This window comes from Rhinoraja longicauda, chromosome 14 (assembly GCF_053455715.1).
Source record: "Rhinoraja longicauda isolate Sanriku21f chromosome 14, sRhiLon1.1, whole genome shotgun sequence".
In the NCBI taxonomy this organism is placed as follows: Eukaryota; Metazoa; Chordata; class Chondrichthyes; order Rajiformes; family Arhynchobatidae; genus Rhinoraja; species Rhinoraja longicauda.
Genome location: NC_135966.1, coordinates 29,832,682 through 29,855,477, shown reverse-complemented (window position 1 = coordinate 29,855,477; position 22,796 = coordinate 29,832,682). Strand labels below are relative to the sequence as shown.

The window sequence follows — 22,796 nt, the reverse complement described above, 5'->3', positions numbered from 1 at the left end:
CTCCATCTCATTAGACCCCCGGTCCCCCGCTATTTCCGGCAGACGGTTTATGTCTTCCTTAGTGAAGACAGAACCAAAGTATTTGTTCAATTGGTCTGCCATCTCCTTGTTCCCTATGATCAATTCACCTGTTTCCGACTGCAAGGGACCTACATTTGTCTTAACTAATCTTTTTCTCTTGACATATCTATAAAAGCTTTTGCAGTCAGCTTTTATGTTCCTTGCCAGTTTTCCCTCATAATCTATTTTCCCTTGACTAATTAAGCCCTTTGTCCTCCTCTGCTGGACTCTGAATTTCTCCCAGTCCTCTGGTATGCTACTTTTTCTGGCTAATCTGTATGCTTCATCTTTTGTTTTAATACTATCCTTGATTTCCCTTGTTAGCCACGGATGCACTACCTTTCCTGGTTTGTTCTTTTGCTAACCTGGGATGAACACTTGTTGTAGTTCATCCATGCGACCTTTAAATGCCTTCCATTGCACTTCCACCGTCAACCCTTTCAGCATCAATCGCCAGTCTATCTTGGACAATTCACGCCTCATACCCTCAAAGTTACCTTTCTTTAAGTTCAGAACACTTGTTTCTGTATCGACTTTGTCACTCTCCATCCTAATGAAGAACTCTACCATATTATGATCACTCTTGCCCAAGGGGCCTCGCACAACAAGACTGCTAACTAACCCTTCCTCATTACTCAATACCCAGTCTAGAATGGCCTGTTCTCTTGTTGGTTCCTCGACATGTTGGTTTAGAAAACCATCTCTCAAACATTCCAAGAAATCCTCTTCCTCAGCACCCCTGCCAGTTTGGTTCACCCAATCTATATGTAGATTGAAGTCACCCATTATAACTGCTGCACCTTTAGTGCACGCATTTCTAATTTCCTGCTTGATGCCATCCCCAACCTCACTACTGCTGTTAGGTGGCCTGTACACAACTCCCACTAGCGTTTTCTGCCCCTACAACAAGTGTTCATCCCTGTTCAGGCTTGATCTGGCAACACTGTATGTTGAAGTGTCACCAGATTTAAAGGCATTGTTGCGGCGCCCTCAGCAGGTTCTGTACCTCCTTATTCATCCAGGGTTTCCGGTTTGGGAACATCTTTATTTCCTTGTCCTCCGTGACATTCTCCACACAGCAGTTGATGTAGGAGAGCACAGTGGATGTGTATTCCTCCAAGTCTACCTCCAGGTCGACTGCTGTGCAAACAGGTCCCAGTCGGTGCGATCAAAGCAGTCCTGGAGTTGTAGGGTGGCATCCTCTGGCCATATTTTGACCGTCTTTATTGTAGGTTTGGTCTTGCGGATGAGGGGTTTGCATGCGGGCAGTAGAAACAGTGAGAGGTGATCGGATTGTCCCAGGGGTGGGCAGGAGAGAGCTCTGTAGGCGTCCTTTACGTTGGTATACACCTTATCCAGCGTGTTTGAGCCCCTGGTAGGGCACTGCACATGCTGGTGGAATTTGTGGAGCGTGGCTCGTAGGTCGACCTGATTAAAGTCCCCGGCAACAATGAAGGCACCGTTGGGGTGGGCATCCTGCTGCTTGCTGATGGCCGAGTGCAGCTGTGCTAGCGCTAGGTTAGCATTAGCCTGTGGGAGAATGTATGCGGCCATGATGATGACCACAGTAAACTCCCGTGGCTAACCCTGCCTTAATTAACTTAGTTATATAATCTTACACTTAAATTAAATATTTACTCATTATAGTTCTGTAAAGAGACGTCCTTTGCACACAGAGTCTTTTACTGGATATTGTTTATTAATTTCACTACACAAGTTATGCCCTAGCTGTCCGTGGTCATCACTGGAACTAGAGAGCGAGCTGGAGGTGGGGAAGCTACAATTATACAAGAGACAATGGGGAGTGGTTAGTAGTGGTGAGGTCATTATGTTAAAGGAACATGCACTGATCTACATCCTTCCTCTTGGAAACAAAAGTGACCACGGCTCATGCGCTAGGCTCAAACTACAAGCAGGGAGCAGATAGAATGCAGCACAACACAGACTACTCGTACACACCGTACCGGACAGGCGGCCTGACCACTCTCCCAGAGCGGGTGCGCAACCCACCATCCCCTCCGGTCGAAGGAACAGCATGGACGGGTGCGGGTACAGAGGCTGGGGAACCAGGGGAAGGAGGAGGACTGGGAAGCGATACACGCGCAGGCGAGGGAGGGGAAGGGGGCTGGGGCGACTGCGGATGTACCGGAGCAGGAGGCACATCAGGCACCGGGGACTGGACGGGAGGTGAATACGGGACCGCGGGAGGCGGTGCAGGCTCGTTTACCAGCATCAGGTGCTGGCGGGTACGACGGTACACGGTGCCCTCGTAGTTGACCAGGTACGACCGTGGAGAGTCAGCATTGCCGACGACCACGGCCAGCCGGTGGTGACCGGAGGTGGACTCCATCCGGACAACCTGGCCAGCGAACAGAGGTGGAAGGGGACGGGACGATTTGTCAAAGGAGCGCTTCTGAATGAGCTGCTTTTCAGTGAAGCGCTCCCTGACAGCGGCAGGGCTCCGAGCCGTGGGTTGCAGGGATTGCTGGGAGACGGGGATAGGGGGTCTAGTGGTGCGGGACATGAGGCGCTGGGCAGGGGAACCGAGCGCGGGGTCCCGGGAGATGTTGCGGAGGTTGAGGAGGGCAAGGTACAAGTCCGAACTGTCAAGCCGGCAACGTTCCATCAGTTCCTTAGCGCTGCGGACAGCGCGCTCTGCAAGTCCATTGCTTTGCGGGTACTCGGGGCTGCTGGTGATGTGGCGAAAGTTCCACCGGGTGGCGAAAGCAGCAAACTCCGCGCTGGTAAACTGGCTGCCGTTGTCGGACTGGAGGGATGCCGGGGAACCAAAGGTAGAGAAGTGGCGGCGAAGCTTCCCGATGACGGCAGCAGACGTGAGGGACGGCAGCAGGTCCACCTCGAACCAGCTGGAGTAGGAGTCCACCAGGACCAGGTAGTGTTTGCCACGCCACTCGAAAATATCGGCGGCAACAGCCATCCACGGCAACTCGGGAGCCGGCTGCTGCAGGAGAGGCTGGCGCTGCTGATGAGGTAATAGGCTGTTGCAGGCAGCGCAGGCGGAGACCCTGTCCCGGATGTCCTTGACCATGCCAGGCCAGTAAAACTGTGCTTGGGCCTGGGATAACGTGGCCTCCACCCCTGGGTGTCCGTTGTGGGCAGTCTGGAAGTAGTGATCTCGCAGCGCAGCCGGCACCACAACCTTGTGACCCTTCACCACCACGCCCGCGTGCAGCACCAGTTCATCCCGAACCAGGAAGTAGGGCACGGCACCAGCCGGCAGGGAAGACCGTCGTTCAGGCCAGCCACGGCGGATGACGCCCTCAAGCTGTTGAAGGTTCGGATCAGCGGCAGTGTGTGTGACCAGGGACTGCATCTGCCAAGATGGAACGATGTTGACGTTCAACACCATCAGGTCAGCCGATTCGTACGGATGGCGGGAAATGGAAGGTAGTGGGGCACGGGACAAAGTGTCTGCCACGAACATCTCCTTGCCTTTGCGGTACACGATTTCGAATGTAAAACGCTGCAGCTGCAGCATCATTCGCTGCAAGCGGGACGAGGCTGCGTGGATGGGCTTGTTTAAAATAGAGACCAGCGGCTGGTGGTCAGTTTCGATGGTGAAAGTTTTTCCCAGAACGTAGTCTCTGAATTTGGAGCACGCGAACACCACGGCAAGGAGCTCCTTTTCAATTTGGGCGTAGCGCTGTTCAGCAGGGGTCATTGTGCGAGAGGCATAGGAGACGGGCAGCTGTTGGTCGTCGTAGAGCTGCAGGCAGGCAGCACCAAGGCCGAACCGAGATGCATCGCAGGTGAGGACGATTGGCCTGTTCAGGTCGAAGAACTGCAAAGTGGGGGTCCGTGCGAGTCTGGACCTCAGGGCCACGAAGGCCGATTGGTGGTGCGGGAGCCAGACCCAGGCATTGTCCTTCTTGGTCAGCTCCCTCAGGGGGGCACTCAGTTCGCTGAGGTCGGGTATGAACTTACCCAAGTAGTTGACCATGCCCAGGAAGCGCTGCAGGCCGGGCACGTCAGTGGGAGCGGGCATTTCGGTGATCGCCGCCGTCTTCTCGGGGTCTGGCTTCAGGCCCCCCGCCGTGAAAACGTGGCCGACGTAGGTGACTTCCTCAACGCGGAACCGACACTTCCTTCGATTAAGCTTGAGATTGATCTCACGAGCCTTGTCCAGGACTTGGCGGAGGTGTCGGTCATGCTCAGCGACGTCCCTCCCGTACACCAGGATGTCATCCACAATGATGGCGCACGGCAACCCAGCAAACAGCTGCTCCATCGTACGCTGAAAAACCTCGCTTGCCGAGTTGATCCCAAAAGGCATGCGGAGGAAACGGAACCTGCCGAACGGTGTGCTGAAGGTGGTCAGGAAGGAGGAACGTGCATCCAGCGGGATCTGCCAAAAGGAGCTCTTGGCATCCAGGACCGAGAAAACTGTGGCTGGACCGACCTGTGCCGCGACGTCCTCCACCGTCCGCATGGGGTAGTGCGGGCGTTTAATAGCCAGGTTCAGGTCCTTGGGGTTGATGCAGATCCTGATCTCGCTCGCGTCCTTCTTGGCAGCGACCACCATGGTGGAGACCCACTGGGTGGGGGCACTCACCTCCTTGAGGATGCCCATGTCCACCATGCCACGTAGTGTGGACTCCACGCGGCCCTTCATGGCAAAAGACACACGGTGGGCCGGTCTGACCACTGGGTCGACCCCCGGGTCCACAACGATCTTGTAGGCACAGGGCAGCTTCCCCAGGACGTCATCAAATCGGTCAGGGTACTCGATCAGGGGGTCCATGGGGGCCTGCACCAGGTGGATGTCGCGGTGGAATGAGACCAAACCAAAGTCCTGGCATGCACGGGCGCCCAGCAGGGTGACGTTGTCAGATGCTAGCAGGAGGAACGTGAGGGGCCGAGAGGTCTCCAGAACAGTACAGATAACCGTTGCCTTTCCCACGGCAATCAGAACGCCTCCCCCATAGGCATGGAGGCGGGAGTTGTCAGGAGTAACCCTCTCCCCCGAGCTTATCTGCTCGAAGAGGCCCACAGACATAACATTTGCAAAAGCCCCAGTATCGACCTTGGCAGGGAAGGAGTGTCCATTGACTGTAACATGCACGGATGGATCCGTTATCAATGCAGGTGCACCCAAAAGCGAAAACAGCATAGAGTCTCCATGGGAGGAAGTCGTATCTGAGCCATGGAGTTCCTCATGTTGGTACCGGGAACCGGTTGCGCTATCATCGGTCGCAAGGTTGTTTAGACTACCTCTAGGAGCAGGGACAGGTCTCCCACGAGAACGACAAGCTGCAGAAAAATGGTTCTGCCTCCCGCAGGAATTACAAGTTTTGCCCTGCGCTGGGCAAACGTTATACCTGTGTGACGAGAAGTTGCAGTTTGGGCATCTGCGAGGGGTGACCATAGTGGGCGCGGAGGGGGTGACCCTGGTCTGCGGGTCATTCAATCGCCGGCGGCCGGTGAAATTTATGTCCTGGGGCGCCGGCCGAGATACTGAGCCAACAGCAGAGGCCATGCGTGCGGCATGTATGGCGTCCTTTAGCGACAGGTCAGGCTTCATCAGGAGCTCATCCCGCAGCTTAGAGTTTAGGAGACCGTTGACCAGGACGTCCCTGATCATCTCGTCGGGTGTAATCGTTTGAAGGCGGCACCGCCGAGCCATATGTCTTAAAGATGCAATGAAGGCGTCAACGTGCTCCCCTGGAGTCTGACGCCGCGAGAAAAAGTTGAAACGTTCGATAATGTTATTGGTGGGTATATCGCACAGGGCAGTGAACTTAGCCATGAGACATACCGGGTCGTTGCGGTCCTCCGGAGGGACGAATTCGAACGACGCATAGCGTTCCATTGCCTCCGGACCAGCCAGGTTGAGGAGCAGGTGAGCTTTTATCGCAGCAGTTGCATCAGGATGGGCAATCGCTATATAGTGCTCGTAGTCCCGCTGGAAGACAGTCCAGCGGTGCACTATGTCCTCATCAAAAACAAGCGTGTCCGGACGACGACACGAGGGAGCCATGGCAAAGTGGAAGGATGGGACACAACTGGGACGAACAAATGCTAAAAATAAAAACCCGATAAACAGGAGACGCAAGTCTACCGCTCTGACACCATGTAAAGAGACGTCCTTTGCACACAGAGTCTTTTACTGGATATTGTTTATTAATTTCACTACACAAGTTATGCCCTAGCTGTCCGTGGTCATCACTGGAACTAGAGAGCGAGCTGGAGGTGGGGAAGCTACAATTATACAAGAGACAATGGGGAGTGGTTAGTAGTGGTGAGGTCATTATGTTAAAGGAACATGCACTGATCTACAAGTTCCACCACTGATTTTCTGGCAAAGTTCCAGAGCTTTGCTGGTTTATCCAGCAGGACAAGGAAGTCGGCTATGGGGATAGATTTGCTGGCTCCACAGGTTGCAAATTCAACCGACCAATCGGCCGTGGAAGTCCCGATGAGGTCGAGATTGGCTGCCTTGCCCAGCCTAAGTGCCACATTTTCGGGTTGACTTCCAGGGTGCGTGGGGTGGGGAATTTCTCGCGGAACCCCTAGCAACCTCTAGCGGAATCCTAGTGTTCATTACAAGTCTATACAGTTTTTTTGGATCCGATTTCTCCGTTTATTTGGCAAAGTGAAAAACGCGGAAACCATGTAAAAAGCGCGGAAAATGGATTTTAAAAACGTAGAAATCTGCGGAAACGCGGAAAATTAACATGCCTGTAAAACTGCCTGTCCTTATGCGGGGCTGGGGAACGATAAGGTCACAGGCTTTGGAGGGCAGACAGCCAGAAGTGATGAAATCTAAAATGGTGTGCAAGATTATGGCCTGGTGCTCATCTGTGGGATCGGTCCAAGGATAAGTAGGAGGAGGTGCTGTGGATATCAATTTAATTGTTGCAAGGAATCAGTTGCCAGAAAAAGCAACCAATTTTTTAAACGAATTTTGACAATAAAGTAAGTAAATTACTCGGATGGGTCATGGCCTAAAACATGGTTATGGACCTGAAACAGTAATTTTGTTTCTCTCTCAGAAAACATTTTTGTTGTTTTCTATGTAGGTAAAATGCATTGGGGTTTTTTTGCAACTTTTAAAGATTTATCAAGTACAAAACACAAATTGGGATTTATTCATTATTTTAAATTAGAAGCTGAAATTTAAAGCGATTTTGAAGAATAAAATTATTATTGTTTCCTATTAGTTTACAAAGCTTGGAATTTTGAAATAGTTATCTGGGGTAAATTACATTGTAAAAGTAAAAAATAAGTTATTTCAGGTCTGAAGGCTAAACATTAATTTTGACTTACATTGGAGAAAGCTGTGGAGGTGCAGGGCATTGCTTAAGGGCAGTTTCTGGACTTCTGCTTCTAAGTACACGTTCATCCTCCAGCTTTCATATCTCCTCCATTTTTACTGTGAATATTGTTGGCCTCATCATTGCTCTGATGGTAAATACTGAGCTGAAATGTGATTGGGGGAAAAGAATGGGGTGTTCCAGTTTGATCTAATTTCCCGCTTTCCCAGGACTCATTTACCGCTTTTCCCAAGACAATACTAACCTGGTTAGACAGGGATTGTTATTCTTTGCCAGGATAATTTTCAACAGAGATCTCTTGCATAATGCTTGAGAATCCCAGTATGTTAGGAGACTTCCCTTCGGAACCGTCATCTGCAGCCAGCTGGATTTAGTCTGTTGAATCCTTCATGAACATGGGATTAGCTTTAGCTCCACACAACTTTTAAGACTAAACAAATGAGTGAATTGTCTTTTGAGGGAGATTAGTTAGGCTGGGATTGCATCCACTGGAGTGTGGAAGTAAAAGTGGGTTTAAACATCCTGATGGATCTTGGTGGGTTGGACTTGGAGAGGATGTGTATTTTTAAACCAGCCACATATAATTTTGGTCAAATTGCTCACGCATCACAAGAGTTGAATTTTAATTTGAGGAAAATATCAATCTACTCATTAAATAATGTCCACTTGTTTTGTAAAATGTAATTTTTAATTTTAGCTTTTCGGTCCTTGATTTCTTCCTCCTCTCCCATGGTGTTTGATTCTGGGGGATTATTACAAAGGCACTGATCGTAAACAAAATGGTATCAGGTATCGTAAACAAAATGGTCTTTGTTCCGTCCATGTCAAAAAATAATAGTAGTAAGTGGCATCATGACCAACTCAATCTTAGACAATAGGTGCAGGAGGAGGCCATTCGGCCCTTCGAGCCAGCACCCCCATTCAATGTGATCATGGCTGATCATTCTCAATCAGTACCCCGTTCCTGCCTTCTCCCCATACCCCCTGACTCCGCTATCCTTAAGAGCTCTATCCAGCTCTCTCTTGAATGCATTCAGAGAATTGGCCTCCACTGCCTTCTGAGGCAGAGAATTCTACAGATTCACAACTCTCTGACTGAAAAAGTTTTTCCTCATCTCAGTTCTAAATGGCCTACCCCTTATTCTTAAACTGTGGCCCCTTGTTCTAGACTCCCCCAACATTGGGAACATGTTTCCTGCCTCTAACGTGTCCAACCCCTTAATAATCTTATACGTTTCGATAAGATCTCCTCTCATCCTTCTAAATTCCAGTGTATACAAGCCTAGTCGCTCCAGTCTTTCAACATATGAAAGTCCAGCCATTCCGGGAATTAACCTAGTAAACCTACGCTACACGCCCTCAATAGCAAGAATATCCTTCCTCAAATTTGGAGACCAAAACTGCACACAGTATTCCAGGTGCAGTCTCACTAGCACAGATGCAAGCACAGTTGGAGCAGGGTCATATAGAAGTGATCAGATGTGGAAAGGTTGATACACTTTTCTCCTAACCCAGACCAATTTTACTTCTGATTACTAATGCAGCTCAGAACACGTATTACACTTAGAATGGTTTTGTGGCTTTAAGGTTCAAACTTCAATGGGTATTTTTGATAATGCTATGAGACAGTCGGATAACACTAAGATTCGCAATACACAAACAAATCAAGAGAAATTATACCATTTCATTGTTGAGACCTTTATTTCTCACTGAAAAAATACTTTCTTCTCAGTTCATCAACTTCCTTTAGGGAACAAAGAATGCATTCCTTAGTATAGGCCATTTAAGCTTTGTGATTCTCAAGCTGATTGGTGGTGAAAGGTACGTGATGAAATATCCAATTCTTTCATCCCATAATTATCAAAACGATTTAATTTTCTCCTTGACTTTGCATTAAAAACACATATTGGCTTAGTGAAGCTCTAACACATCACATCTCATGGTGATCTTAATATTTGCATGCGAGTGGTTAGCTGATGTTCCTCGATCTTTTCAGTTTTGAAATTTCATAACATATCAATTTGAGGGAAAAAGAAAAACTGCTTTTTCAAATTTAATGTGCAAGTTTTGTTTTGTTTTGTTTTAAGATATACCAAATAATGAACAAGCTTTTCTGGTGATGACTACGTGTGGGCCAGTTGCATCATAACCCACATACCTCCAACATACTCAATTGACATGACAATGAGGAAAATCTTGGATACTTGCCATTACAAACTAATGTACAAATCATGTATAAAATCATGAGAGGAATAGAATGCGCAGACGCAGAGTCTCTTGCCCAGAGTAGGTGAATCGAGAACCAGAGGGCAGAGGCTTAAGGTCAAGGGGAAAGATTTTATAGGATTCTGAAAGGTAACTTTTTCACACAAAGGGTGGTGGGTGCATGGAACAAGCCGCCAGAGGAGGTAGCTGAGGCAGAGACAATCGCAAAGTTTCAGAAGCAATTAGACAGGTACATGGAGAGGACAGGTTTAGAGGGATAAGAGCCAAATGCAGACAGTGGGATTAGTGTAGATGGAACGTGTTGGTCCTGTTTCCACACTGTATGACCCTATGACTACAATTTTTGAAATGTACCAGGAATTGCCCCAAATTCAAAACCAGCCTAGGAGAAAGATTAAAACTAAAATGTATTTGTTCCAGCATTGGATAACCCATTGATTGCAATGTAATCAAAACACTCATTGATACTATTATTACATGGCACCCTTGAATGGTTTACAGAGTGAATTAATATTTTGTGGAGTCTGCATGTTTAACACATTTACCTTGATTCTCCGTTAGTGCAACAACAGTATTTTCATACTGAATTTGAAGAAAGCAGTCTATACAGATTCTGCTGTTTACTGTGAAGACAGTTGTCATTCAGTTTCCAGAGATTCCTGCAATGAGGACTGCCTATTGAAGTGGGACATACGGAAATGGAAAAGTAGCATGAAGGATTAACTTATATATAAAAATCTAAAACACTTTGCAAGAAAAAAGTGTTTTGATTTGATTTGTGCAAGACATTATCACGTGAAATGAACAAACTAATCACTGGAATGTTCTCGAGCATAACCTCACCTTCAGCAGAGATCACAGGATTAGTCTTGTCGTGTCCATGGCCATTAAGATATTTTGTCAGCAGAAGAACATGTAAGGCAAAACAAACAAGTATGTATGACAAAGAATAAATAATATATTCTGAGTTTAAAGGGTAAGCCATGTTTCCTATGCACAATATGATTCTTGATTTCCCTACTCTGGGTAAAATACTCTGTACATTTAGCCTATCTAGTTCCCTCATAATCTTGTACACCTCTATAAGATCACCCCTCATCCTCCTGCACTCCAATGAATAAAAACCTTGCCTGCCCAGCTTCTCCCTATAGCTCAGACCCTCAAGTCCTGGCAACATCATAAATCTTTCTACATTATTTCCAGCTTAACAACACCCTTCCTATAGCAGGATGACCAAAACGGAACACAATACTGAAAATGCAGCCTCACCAATGTCTTGCACAACTGTAACATAACATCCCAACTTCTCTGCTCAATAGTTTGATTGATGAGGCCGGTATACCTAATGCTTTCTTGACTACCCTATCAACCTGTAACGCCACTTTCAGGGAACTATAAACCTGCACTCCTAGATCCCTCTGCTCAACAACACTCCCCAGAGCCGGGCCATTCACTGTGTAGGCCTGCCCTGGTTTGACTTCCCAAAATGCACCACCTCGCGTTTATCTGCATTCCTCTAACCATTCCTCAGCCCACTTGCCTGACTGATCAAGATTCAAGATTCAATTTATTGTCACATGTACCAATATCCTGCTGTAATTTTTGATAACCATCTTCGCTCTCTACAATACCTTCCACTTTAGTGACATCTGCAAAGTTACTAATCATGCCTTCTACATTCTCATCCAAATTATTGATCTACTAGACCAAGTGGACCCGTTGGGCCCAAACCTCTCCTACATTTCTTTGCCCACTATCAACCTACTCCAATAAGGGAATATTACAATTAATCTCATCAGAAATGGAGGAAGAGGTGACATGTCTGTTAGTTTACTGAATACAGATAGTTACTTGAAGGAATGTGGCTTGGGAATAACAGGCCTGCTGAGCCTGAAAATATTAGCATGGGCCAAATAATGCCAATGGAGTAGATAAGGGAATGAAAAAAAAGATCAAGGTGGATCTTGTAAACATTACTATTTATAGCCAAGGATCACTATGGAAGAGCTTCCATCCCTTCCCCTCCCTCTCTCCCCCTCCCCCTCCCTCCATCCATCCCTTCCTCACCCCTTCCTTCCTCCCCCCCTTCCTCCCCCTCTCTCCCCTCCTCCCTCCCCCTCCCCCCTTCCTTCCTCCCCCCCACTCCCTCCCTCCCTCTCCCCCATCCATTCCCTCTCCCCCATCCATTCCCTCTCCCCCATTCCCTCTCCCCCATTCCCTCTCTCTCTCTCTCTCACAATCGTTCGTTCTCTTTCTCACTCCCTCTCTCTCTCTCTCACACACCCGCTGCCAGCATGAAAGATGGTGGTGGCGCCTCTCCGTGTACCTGTGACAGACGAGGTGTAGTTTGCCTGTTTCCGGCTCTGCGGCCTTCCCCCTGCCCGCCCGCCCGCCCCCGGCACTGCCCGTTGTCGGCCATATTGCAGTGTGTCTCCCTGAAGCGCGAGCAGCTTGTGGCGGAGCGGCGGGCCCGGGCGGAGTGAAGCCGGATTAGAGCCGGAGTGGGAAGCTGTGTCGGGGGAAGATGAGCTGTGCCGAGGAGAAACGTGTGGCCGGCCGGAGGAAAAATAATAAACGTGGATCCGGCAACAACGGCAGCGCGGTGCCGGGAGAGAGCCGCAGTCCGAGCCCGGCGGAGGGGACGCCGAGTCCGGCGCACGGCGAGCAGCTGGAGCATGGGACCGAGACAGGCCCGACCTGGGCCAGGGAGCAGGTAATGCCCGGAGATGCCCACACTGGGATCGACAGGGGAACAACAGGGGAATAGCGGCGAGGCGAGGGAGCAGCAACCATGGGCCGCTTTCCGATTTCTTTCAGCGTGTGATGGGAGCGCGGAGCCTGGGCGGGCTGTCAGGTGCTGGGGGCAAGTAGGGGGTCTCCATTGCATTGCCCGCGGCTGGGGTCAAGCCCTGGGTAATCTGCTATCTGTTAGAGAGACCTTTCATCTCTCAGATACCTCAGTGTTTGCATCTGTTCGAGGCTCTACAATTGTTTGTCTTTCGATTGTTGTTAGCAGTTTTCTAAAAAAATAAGTAGAGGACACAGTGCCAATGACTGGCGCCTGTCTGTTGTGCCTCTGACCTCTTGCTCTGCAAAAGTATGAAATAAACTGCCTCAGTTTCACCTGGATCCGAGGAGTATTTGCATCTTTTCAGCCTGTGATGGGATACCGAATCTTTTATCTTAGATGGTATGTGTGCTGATATTTTGTATAAGACGTTAATTGTTAACTAATTCACCCAGTGATTGTTTTTATTACCTTCGCGTTTGTGGGAAGAGCATGACCTATATTTTCCCATATTTCCATGTTTGTTTAATGCCATTAGAGGAAGCCTTTTGGCCATCCAGTTTATGCCAGTGTTGGAATAATCCCGTCAGTCGCAGTCCTCATTTTCACATCAATCTATTCTCTCTCTAATGTCCATCAACTTCATCCTGGCTCTACTATCACTTAGCTACACAAAGGATAATTTATAATAACCAATTAACCTATCACCATAATCCCTGGAATGTAGGAGGAAATGTGAACACTCTGGAGGAAATGTGTGCTGTCCCCAGGAGAATGTACAAACTTTGTACAGAAAGCCCAGGCAGTCAGAGTCAAGAGAGCTGAGAGGCCACAATGCTACCTGTTACACCACTGTGCCATCCATTGGAGTATTCTTCAGCACCAAGTTACTGAAAATGTAGTTTAGTGACAAGGGTTGCTCAACGTTATCAATTTTTTGGGTACTTTAGGTACACTTCTCAGGAGACTGTCATTTGTGTTGGAAATACCAAAAAAATGGAAGCCTGAAATACAAACCAGGAAGCTAAAAATAATGAAGCAGTAGTTGGGGGAGATGTAGATTTAATGTTTTGGGCAGTGGCCTTTCAATGGAACACAATGCACGTTGTGGGTTTATTTCTAATAGAACTGCGTAGCTTGAGATCTGCCTAGCATGCTATTTTGGATTAACTGAATCTGATATAGCAGAAAATATGAAACACGGAAGCTAGAAATATTCAGGTTGATCAGTACCTGACAATACTAGGACTTTTCATGTTTTGTAAGTCTGATGTTGGAATCACCAATTTAAAATATTGTCTTTGTTTAACTAATAGCAGTTCTGATCTTGGACACTATTGCTATCTGTTTTCTGTCTAGTATTTGTTTTGAAAGTGAAGTACCAACCATTTGTATTTCTTTTTGCATGTCGAAGTGTAAAGGTAAAAGTATTGTGCGTGTTACCAGTTGTCGAATAAACATTTCCTTTGTTGCTTATTGAAAGTTTCAAAGGTTTCAAAGGTCTTTTATAGTTGATAGTATCTTAGTACTATCTTAGTATATAGTATCTTAGTGCCTATCTTGTAGCTGATCTACAATACCACTGTTTAAAGGAACAAATTGCCCCAAATTATGCTTTATGCAGGTGACAAGAGCATAAGTTCATTTAGTACTGGATTAATTTTGCCATGTGTACCAAGATACATTGAAAAACTTAGCTTTGTGTGCTATCTATGCAAATCATACCATGCACGAGTACAGTAAACCCTTGTTATAACGGATCATTGCGGGGGGGGGGGTTCTGTTATTGCTGAATGTCCGCTATAACCGATTACGGTGTTATTATCATATGTAGTTGAAATAAAGAACTACAAGTGATGGTTAGTACACAAAATAGACAATAGACAATAGGTGCAGGAGTAGGCCATTCAGCCCTTCGAGCCAGCACCGCCATTCAATGCGATCATGGTTGATCACTCTCAATCAGTACCCCGTTCCTGCCTTCTCCCCATACCCCCTCACTCCGCTATCCTTAAGAGCTCTATCCAGCTCTCTCTTGAAGCATCCAACGAACTGGCCTCCACTGCCTTCTGAGGCAGAGAATTCCACACCTTCACCACCCTCTGACTGAAAAAGTTCTTCCTCATCTCCGTTCTAAATGGCCTACCCCTTATTCTTAAACTGTGGCCCCTTGTTCTGGACTTCCCCCAACATTGGGAACATGTTTCCTGCCTCTAATGTGTCCAATCCCCTAATTATCTTATATGTTTCAATAAGATCCCCCCTCATCCTTCTAAATTCCAGTGTATACAAGCCCAATCGCTCCAGCCTTTCAACATACGACAGTCCCGCCATTCCGGGAATTAACCTAGTGAACCTACGCTGCACGCCCTCCATAGCAAGAATATTCTTCCTCAAATTTGGAGACCAAAACTGCACACAGGTACTCCAGGTGCGGTCTCACCAGGGCCCGGAACAACTGTAGAAGGACCTCTTTGCTCCTATACTCAACTCCTCTTGTTATGAAGGCCAACATTCCATTGGCTTTCTTCACTGCCTGCTGTACCTGCATGCTTCCTTTCATTGACTGATGCACTAGGACACCCAGATCTCGTTGAACTCCCCCTCCTCCTAACTTGACACCATTCAGATAATAATCTGCCTTTCTATTCTTACTTCCAAAATGAATAACCTCACACTTATCTACATTAAACTGCATCTGCCATGTATCCGCCCACTCACACAACCTGTCCAAGTCACCCTGCAGCCTTATTGCATCTTCCTCACAATTCACACTACCCCCCCAGCTTAGTATCATCTGCAAATTTGCTAATGGTACTTTTAATCCCTTCGTCTAAGTCATTAATGTATATCGTAAATAGGTGGGGTCCCAGCACCGAACCTTGCGGTACCCCACTGGTCACTGCCTGCCATTCCGAAAGGGACCCATTTATCCCCACTCTTTGCTTTCTGTCTGTCAACCAATTTGCTATCCATGTCAGTACCCTACCCCCAATACCATGTGCCCTAATTTTGCCCACTAATCTCCTATGTGGGACCTTGTCGAAGGCTTTCTGAAAGTCGAGGTACACCACATCCACTGACTCCCCTGTCAATTTTCCTAGTTACATCCTCAAAAAATTCCAGTAGATTTGTCAAGCATGATTTCCCCTTCGTAAATCCATGCTGACTCGGAATGATCCTGTTACTGCTATCCAAATGCTCAGCAATTTCGTCTTTTATAATTGACTCCAGCATCTTCCCCACCACTGATGTCAGACTAACTGGTCTATAATTACCCGTTTTCTCTCTCCCTCCTTTCTTAAAAAGTGGGATAACATTTGCTATCCTCCAATCCACAGGAACTGATCCTGAATCTATAGAACATTGAAAAATGATCTCCAATGCTTCCACTATGTCTAGAGCCACCTCCTTAAGTACCCTGGGTTGCAGACCATCAGGCCTTGGGGATTTATCAGCCTTCAGTCCCATCAGTCTACCCAAAACCATTTCCTGCCTAATGTGGATTTCCTTCAGTTCCTCCATCACCCTAGGTTCTCCGGCCCCTAGAACATTTGGGAGATTGTGTGTATCTTCCTCAGTGAAGACAGATCCAAAGTAACGGTTTAACTCGTCTGCCATTTCTTTGTTCCCCATAATAAATTCCCCTGCTTCTGTCTTCAAGGGACCCACATTTGCCTTGACTATTTTTTTCCTCTTCACGTACCTAAAAAAACTTTTGCTATCCTCCTTTATATTATTGGCTAGTTTACCCTCGTACCTCATCTTTTCTCCCCGTATTGCCTTTTTAGTTAACTTTTGTTGCTCTTTAAAAGAGTCCCAATCCTCTGTCTTCCCACTCTTCTTTGCTATGTTATACTTCCTCTCCTTAATTTTTATGCTGTCCCTGACTTCCCTTGTCAGCCACAGGTGTCTCTTACTCCCCTTAGAGTCTTTCCACCTCTTTGGAATAAATTGATCCTGCAACCTCTGCATTATTCCCAGGAATACCTGCCATTGCTGTTCTACCGTCTTCCCTGCTAGGGCCTCCTTCCAGTCAATTTTGTCCAGCTCCTGCCTCATGCCTCTGTAATCCCCTTTGCTATACTGTAATACTGACACTTCCGATTTTCCCTTCTGCCTTTCCATTTGCAGAGTAAAACTTATCATGTTGTGATCACTGCCTCCTAATGGCTCTTTTACCTCTAGTCCCCTTGCAGTCGGAAACAGGTGAATTGATCATAGGGAACAAGGAGATGGCAGACCAATTGAACAAATACTTTGGTTCTGTCTTCACTAAGGAAGACATAAACCGTCTGCCGGAAATAGCGGGGGATCGGGGGTTTAATGAGATGGAGGAACTGAGGGAAATCCAGGTTAGTCGGGAAGTGGTGTTAGTGTAAGGGGTTTCTGCGCCGAGCTTTCGCCCGACCTAAGGTCCCTGTGCCTTGCTCTGGGCCGCATCAACAACTTTCTGCAATTTGAGGTTTTGGGCAGAACAGTTGCTGTACAAAGCTGTGATGCATCAGGATAGGATGCTTTTATTGGTGTCTCCGTAGAAATGAATGAGTTATTGGAGACATGTCGAATTTCCTTAGTCAAGGTATGCATGTTCTTTCTTGGCCATATCTTCAATATGTTTGGACCAGGTCAAAATGTTGGTGATATTTACATCCAGAAACGTGAAACTCTCAACCATCTCCACTTTCGCATCATTGATGCAAGCTGGTTTGTGTACTCCATCCTGCCACACAGTCATGGGGGTATAGGTAGTATACTAAGGGGCTGAGTACGCAATCTTGTGTTGAGAATTATCGAGGGTGTTTGTGACCGGTCCTTACACGAAGTAAGGATACAGGCGGCAGTGGTGCAGCGGTAGAGCTGCTGCCTCATAGCGTCAGAGACCGGGGTTTGATTCTGACTGCATCTGCTGTCTGTGTGGAGTTCGCGCATTCCCACTGTGACCTTGTGGGTTTTCTCCCAGCGATCTGTTTTTTTTTGCACATTCCAAAGACGTGCAGGTTTGCAGTTAATCTGTAAATTCCCCAGAGTACAGGATGCAAAAATGGGATAACATAGGACTAGTGTACAGGTGATGGATGGTCGGTGTGGACTCAGTGGGCCAATGGGCCTCTTTCCATGCTGTATCTCTAAACTAAACTAAAGTCAAGGATGCAATTGCATCTGAAGGGTTGCTGAATGGTAGGAACTTAATGAAGTTTAAAAAAATTATGGTGTTGAAGGCAGAACTATAATCAATAAATAGGAATAAAACATATGGTGCTGGGGGGACTCAACAGTGGATGAAATGGACAGGCGGCGTTTCGGGACCTGACCAGAAATGTCCTCCAGCACTTTGTGTTTTGATCAAGATTCCAGCATCTGGCATGAATGCAGAGAAGATTTACAAGGATGTTGCCAGGACAAGAGAGCCTGAGTTACAGGGAGAGGTTAAGCAGGCTAGGACTTTATTCCATGGAGCATGGGAGGATGAGGAGTGATTTTATAGGGGTTAATAAGATCATGAAATGAATAGATGCATGGAGGTAAATACATGGAGTTTTTTTTATCCAGAGTAGGGGAATTGAGAACCAGAGGTTGTAGGTTTATGGGGTGGGGGGATTTAATAAGAACCCGAGGGGCATCTTTTTTTTTTACACAAAAGGTGGTAGGTATATGGACTAAGCAGGCAGCGGAGGTAGATGAGCCAGGTACTATCACAACATAAAAAACCATTTTGATAGGTACATGGACAAGGTACTTGTATCTGCAGTTCCCATTTGCTTTCGGAAAACCATTATCATCATGGTGCTAAAGAAAAACAAGGTCATGTGCCTTAATTTATTAATTGAAATATACAGCATGGAAATGGGCCCTTTGGTCCACCAAGTCCACGTTGACTATCGATCACCCGTTCACACGAGTTCCATGTTTTCCCCCTAACCATCCACCCCCTGCATGCTTGGGGCAATTTACAGAGGTCAATTAGCCTATAAAACTGTGTCGTTGAGGAGTGTGACTAAACAAAAGCGCATGGTGGAAATGGGAAGAACGTGCAAACGGAAGTCTCCAGAAGTAATAGGACAGAAAGTTTAAGAAGGGATAAGAGACCAAGGTCAGGTAAAATCAGGACCAATGTGAGAGTAGGGATGGTGAATACCGAATTAAAGATGTTATATTTGAATGCACGTAGTATGCGGAACAAGTTGATTAAGCTTATAGCGCAGTTAAAAACTGATAGGTATGATGCTGTGGGCTTTACGGAGACGTGGCTGAGGGAGGATCTGAGCTGGTAGCTGAATATCCAAGGTTACATGTCCTATCCAAAAGACCGACACCTGGGCAGAGGGGTGGGGTAGCTCTTCTAGTAAAGAATCAAATTTAGCCGTTAGCAAGGAGTGACACAGGATCAGAAGATGTAGAATCCTTGTGGGTAGAGCTGACAAACTGCAAGGGTAAAAAGACCCTGATGGGAGTTATTCACAGGCCTCTAAACTGTAGCCAGGAAGTAGGGTGCAAATTACACCAGGGGATACAATGGGCATGTAAGAAAGGCAATGTTACGGTGGGGGGTCAAGGGGGATTTTAATATGCATGTAAACTGGGAAAATCAGATTGCTACTGGATCCCAAGAGAAGGAATTTGTAGAGTGCCAACGAGATGGTTTCTTAGAGCAACTTGTAGTTGAGCTGACCAGGGAAAAGGCAATTCCGAATTTGGTATTGTGTAATAAACTGGATTTGATTGGGGAGCTTAAGGTAAAGGAACCACTAGGAGGTAGTGACGATAATGTAAGATTCTACCTGAAATAAGAGAGAGAAGATGAAATCGGATATGTCAGTTTACCTGTTGAGCAAAGGTGACTACAGAGGCATGAGGGAGGAGCTGGCTAAAGTCAACTGGAAAGGTATGACTGGGGCGGCAATGGCAGGAATTTCTGGGAACAATTTGGAAGACATGGGAACTTTTCATTCCAAAGAGGATGAAAGATTCTAATGGGAGAATGAGGCGACTGTAGCTGACAAGGGTAGTCAAAGACTGTATAAAATGAAAAGATTAGTGGGAAGCTGGAGGATTGGGAAGCTTTTAAAAAAACAACAGAAGGTAACTAAAAAGGCAAGAAAAGGGAGAGAAGATGAAATAAGAAAGTAAGCTAGCCAATAATATAAGAGGACAGCAAAAGTTTCTTCAGATATATAAAAAGTAAGAAAGAAGCAAGAGTGGACGTTGAACCGCTGGAAAATGATGCCGGAGAAGTGATAATGGGAAGTAAAGAAATGGCATCAGAGGGAAGATACTAGCATGGATAGCAGCATGGCTGGATGGAAGAGGGCAGAGTGGCAATAAAGGGGGCTTTTTCTGATTGGCTGCCTGTGATTAGTGGTGTACCGCAGGGGTCGGTGCTGGGGCCGCTACTCTTTACGGTGTCATAGCAGCGCATTTGGGAAGTAGGGACAAGATTGGTCAAAGTCAGCATGGATTTATTGAAGGGGAAATCATGCTTGATTAATCACCTGGAACTTTTTGAGGATGTAACAAGTAGAATGAATAAGGGAGAGCCAGTGGATGTGGTGTTTCTGGACTTTCAAAATGCCTTTGGCAAGGCCCCACACAAGAGATTAGTGTGCAAAATTAGAGCATATGGTATTGGGGTTAAGGTATTGATATGGATAGAGATCTTGTTGGCAGACAGGAAACAAAGAGTAGGAATTAACGGGAAACACAAAAAGCTGGAGTAACTCAGCGCGGCAGGCTGCATCTCTGGAGAGAAGGAATGGGTGACGTTTCAGGTCGAGACACTTCTTCAGACTTCTTCTGAAGGGTCTTGACCCGAAACGTCACCCATTCCTTCTCTTCAGAGATGCTGCCTGCTCCACTGAGTTACTCCAGCTTTTTATGTCGACCTTCGATTTAAACCAACATCTGCAGTTCTTTCCTACACAGTAGGAATTAACGGGTCCCTTTCAGAATGGCAGGCTAGTGGGGTGCCACAAGGCTCAGTTATTTACTATATATTTATTATATATTAACGATTTAGACAATGGAATTAAATGTAACGCCTCCAAGTTTGCAGATGACACAAAGCTGGGTGGCTGTGTGAGCTACGAGGAGGATGCTATGAGGCTGCAGGGTGACTTGGATAGGTTGGGCGAGTGGGCAGATGCAAAGGGACTTTGGAGTGCTGGTGTAGGATTCCCAAAAAATTAATTTGCAAGTCGAATCGGTAGTAAGGAAGGTGAATGCAATGCTAGCATTTATTTCGATAGGGCTAGAATACTAAAACAGAGGAGTAATGCTGAGGCTTTATAAGTTTCCAGTAAGACTGCATTTGGAGTATTGTGAACAGTTTTGGGTCCCATATCTGAGGAAGGATGTGCTGCATTGGATAGGCTCCAGACGAGGTTTACAAGAACGATTACCGAATTGTGAAAGGCCTGGTAGAGTGAAGGTGGAGCAGATGTTTACTAATGTGGGAGAGTCTAGTACCAGATGCCATAGCCTCAGAATAAAAGGACATGCCTTTAGAAAGATGAGGAAGAATTTCTTTAGTCAGAGGGCGGTGAATCTGTGAAATTCACTGCCACAGTGGCTGTGGATGCCAAGTCAATGGATATTTTTAAGGCGGAGATTGACAGATTCTTGAATAGTAATGATGTGAGGGGTTATGGGGCAAAGACAGGAGAATGGGGTTGTGAGGGAAAGATAGATCAGCCATGATTGAATGTGTAGTTGACCTGGGCCGAATGGCCTAATTCTGCTACTAGAAGTTATTAACTCCACACAGACAGCATCCAAAGTCAGGATCAAACCGGTGTCTCTGGCACTGTGAGGGAGCAGCTCTACCAGCTGCCTCACCATGCCACCTTACTGCCCTGAACTACCGCCCGGTGACTTTGACATATACCAGCACAAATTGCTTTGAGAACCTGATCATATTACCATCTACTCCAGCCGTGCAAATAGCCTCGGTCTATTGCGATTTACCTACTACCGTAACAGGTCCATGGCTGGATGCCATCTCGCTGGCCCTACACTCATCTTTGGTACATCTGGATAACAAGGACACCATTGTCAGACTCCCTATTTGTTAACAAAATAAACTCTAGTCCTGGGAACATCCTTGTAAATCTTCTCTGCACCTTTTCTAGCAAAACAACATCTTTCCTATAATGGAGTGACTAAAACTGAACTCAATAATCCAAATGTATCTTCACCAATGTCTTGTACAACTGTAACATAACCTTCCACCTCTAAACTTAATACTGATTGATGGCCAGTCTGAAAGTCTTCTTTCAAGGAACTATGCATCTGCACTCCTAGCTCCCTCTGCACTATAACACTTCCCAGAGCCTTGCCATTCATAAACTCTATGAACTCGGCTCACCTGCACAACCAATTAAGATCCTGCTGCGCTTTTTGATAACCATCTTCACTATTTACAATACCACCTACTTTAGTGTCCTCTACAAGCTTATTAATCATGTGTTGCATATTCTCATCCAAACCATTGATCTTGATGACAAACAGCAATGGGCCCAGCTCCGAACCCTGAGGCACACCACTAGTCACAGACCTCCAGTCCGATAAACAACCTTCCATCATCACCCTCCACTTCCTTCCATGAAGCCAATTATCTATCCAGTTGGTTCAACTTGTTCATGCCATCTCCTATACCCCAGCTAAGCTAGCACAATTTGTGTGCATTTGGCACATATCTCGCTAATTTTTTTCTGTCCATGTACCTCTCTAAATGTTGTTATTGCCCCTGTCGAAATGTTGTTATTGTACCTTCCATCTGTTCCTCTGCCAGCCTGTTCTATGCATCCACAACTCTTTGTGTGGAAAATGTTGTCCCTCGCGTTTCTATTAAATCTTGCCCCTCTTACCTTGATTTCTCTATTCTGGCATAAAGATTATGTGCATTCACCCTATTTATTTCCTTCATGATTTTATACAGCTCTGAGAACATCCCTTGCCATCCTGATCTCCAAAGAATAGAGGCTAGCCTGCCCAACCTCTCTCTACAGTTCCGGCACTTGAGACCTGACAACATCCTCGTAAATCTTCTCTGCACTCTTTCTAGCCTAACAATATCCTTCCTTTTGCAAGGTGACCAATACTGAACACAGTACTCCAAATGTGGCTTAACCAATGTCTTGTACAACTGTAACATAACATCCCAACTTCACCACTCAATGCCCTAACTCATGATGGCCAGTGTACTGAAAGCCTTCTTGACCACCCGAACTACCTGTGACACCACTTTCAGTGAACTGTGTATTCCTTGCTACCTCTGCTCTACAACATTCCCCAAGGCTCTTGTTCACTCTGTAGGTCCTGCCCTCGTTTGACTTCCCAAAGTGCAATGCCTCCCGCTTGGATTAAACTAGTAGCCATTCCTCGGCCCACTTGCCATCTGATCAAGATTTGCACTGTAATTCTTTATA

General features: G+C 46.6%; 2 protein-coding genes across 4 annotated transcripts in view; one reads left to right on the top strand and one right to left on the bottom strand.

Moving 5' to 3' along the window:
• LOC144599870 (lateral signaling target protein 2 homolog) overlaps positions 1 to 10,466 on the bottom strand; it is an 83,251-nt gene extending 72,785 nt beyond the window's left edge. The window contains exons 1-2 of the mRNA XM_078411138.1: positions 10,425 to 10,466; positions 10,127 to 10,256 (exon numbers count right to left, since the gene is read on the bottom strand). The gene's annotated coding sequence lies outside the window, so the exon portion shown is untranslated. The remainder of the gene's footprint in view (positions 1 to 10,126; positions 10,257 to 10,424) is intronic.
• Positions 10,467 to 11,970: 1,504 nt separating this feature from the next.
• fam193b (family with sequence similarity 193 member B) overlaps positions 11,971 to 22,796 on the top strand; it is a 66,912-nt gene continuing 56,086 nt past the window's right edge. For all 3 annotated transcript variants that reach the window (XM_078411622.1, XM_078411624.1, XM_078411621.1), the window contains exon 1: positions 11,971 to 12,294. In XM_078411622.1, the coding sequence (XP_078267748.1) occupies positions 12,106 to 12,294 (189 nt within the window). In that variant the 5' untranslated portion in view covers positions 11,971 to 12,105. The remainder of the gene's footprint in view (positions 12,295 to 22,796) is intronic.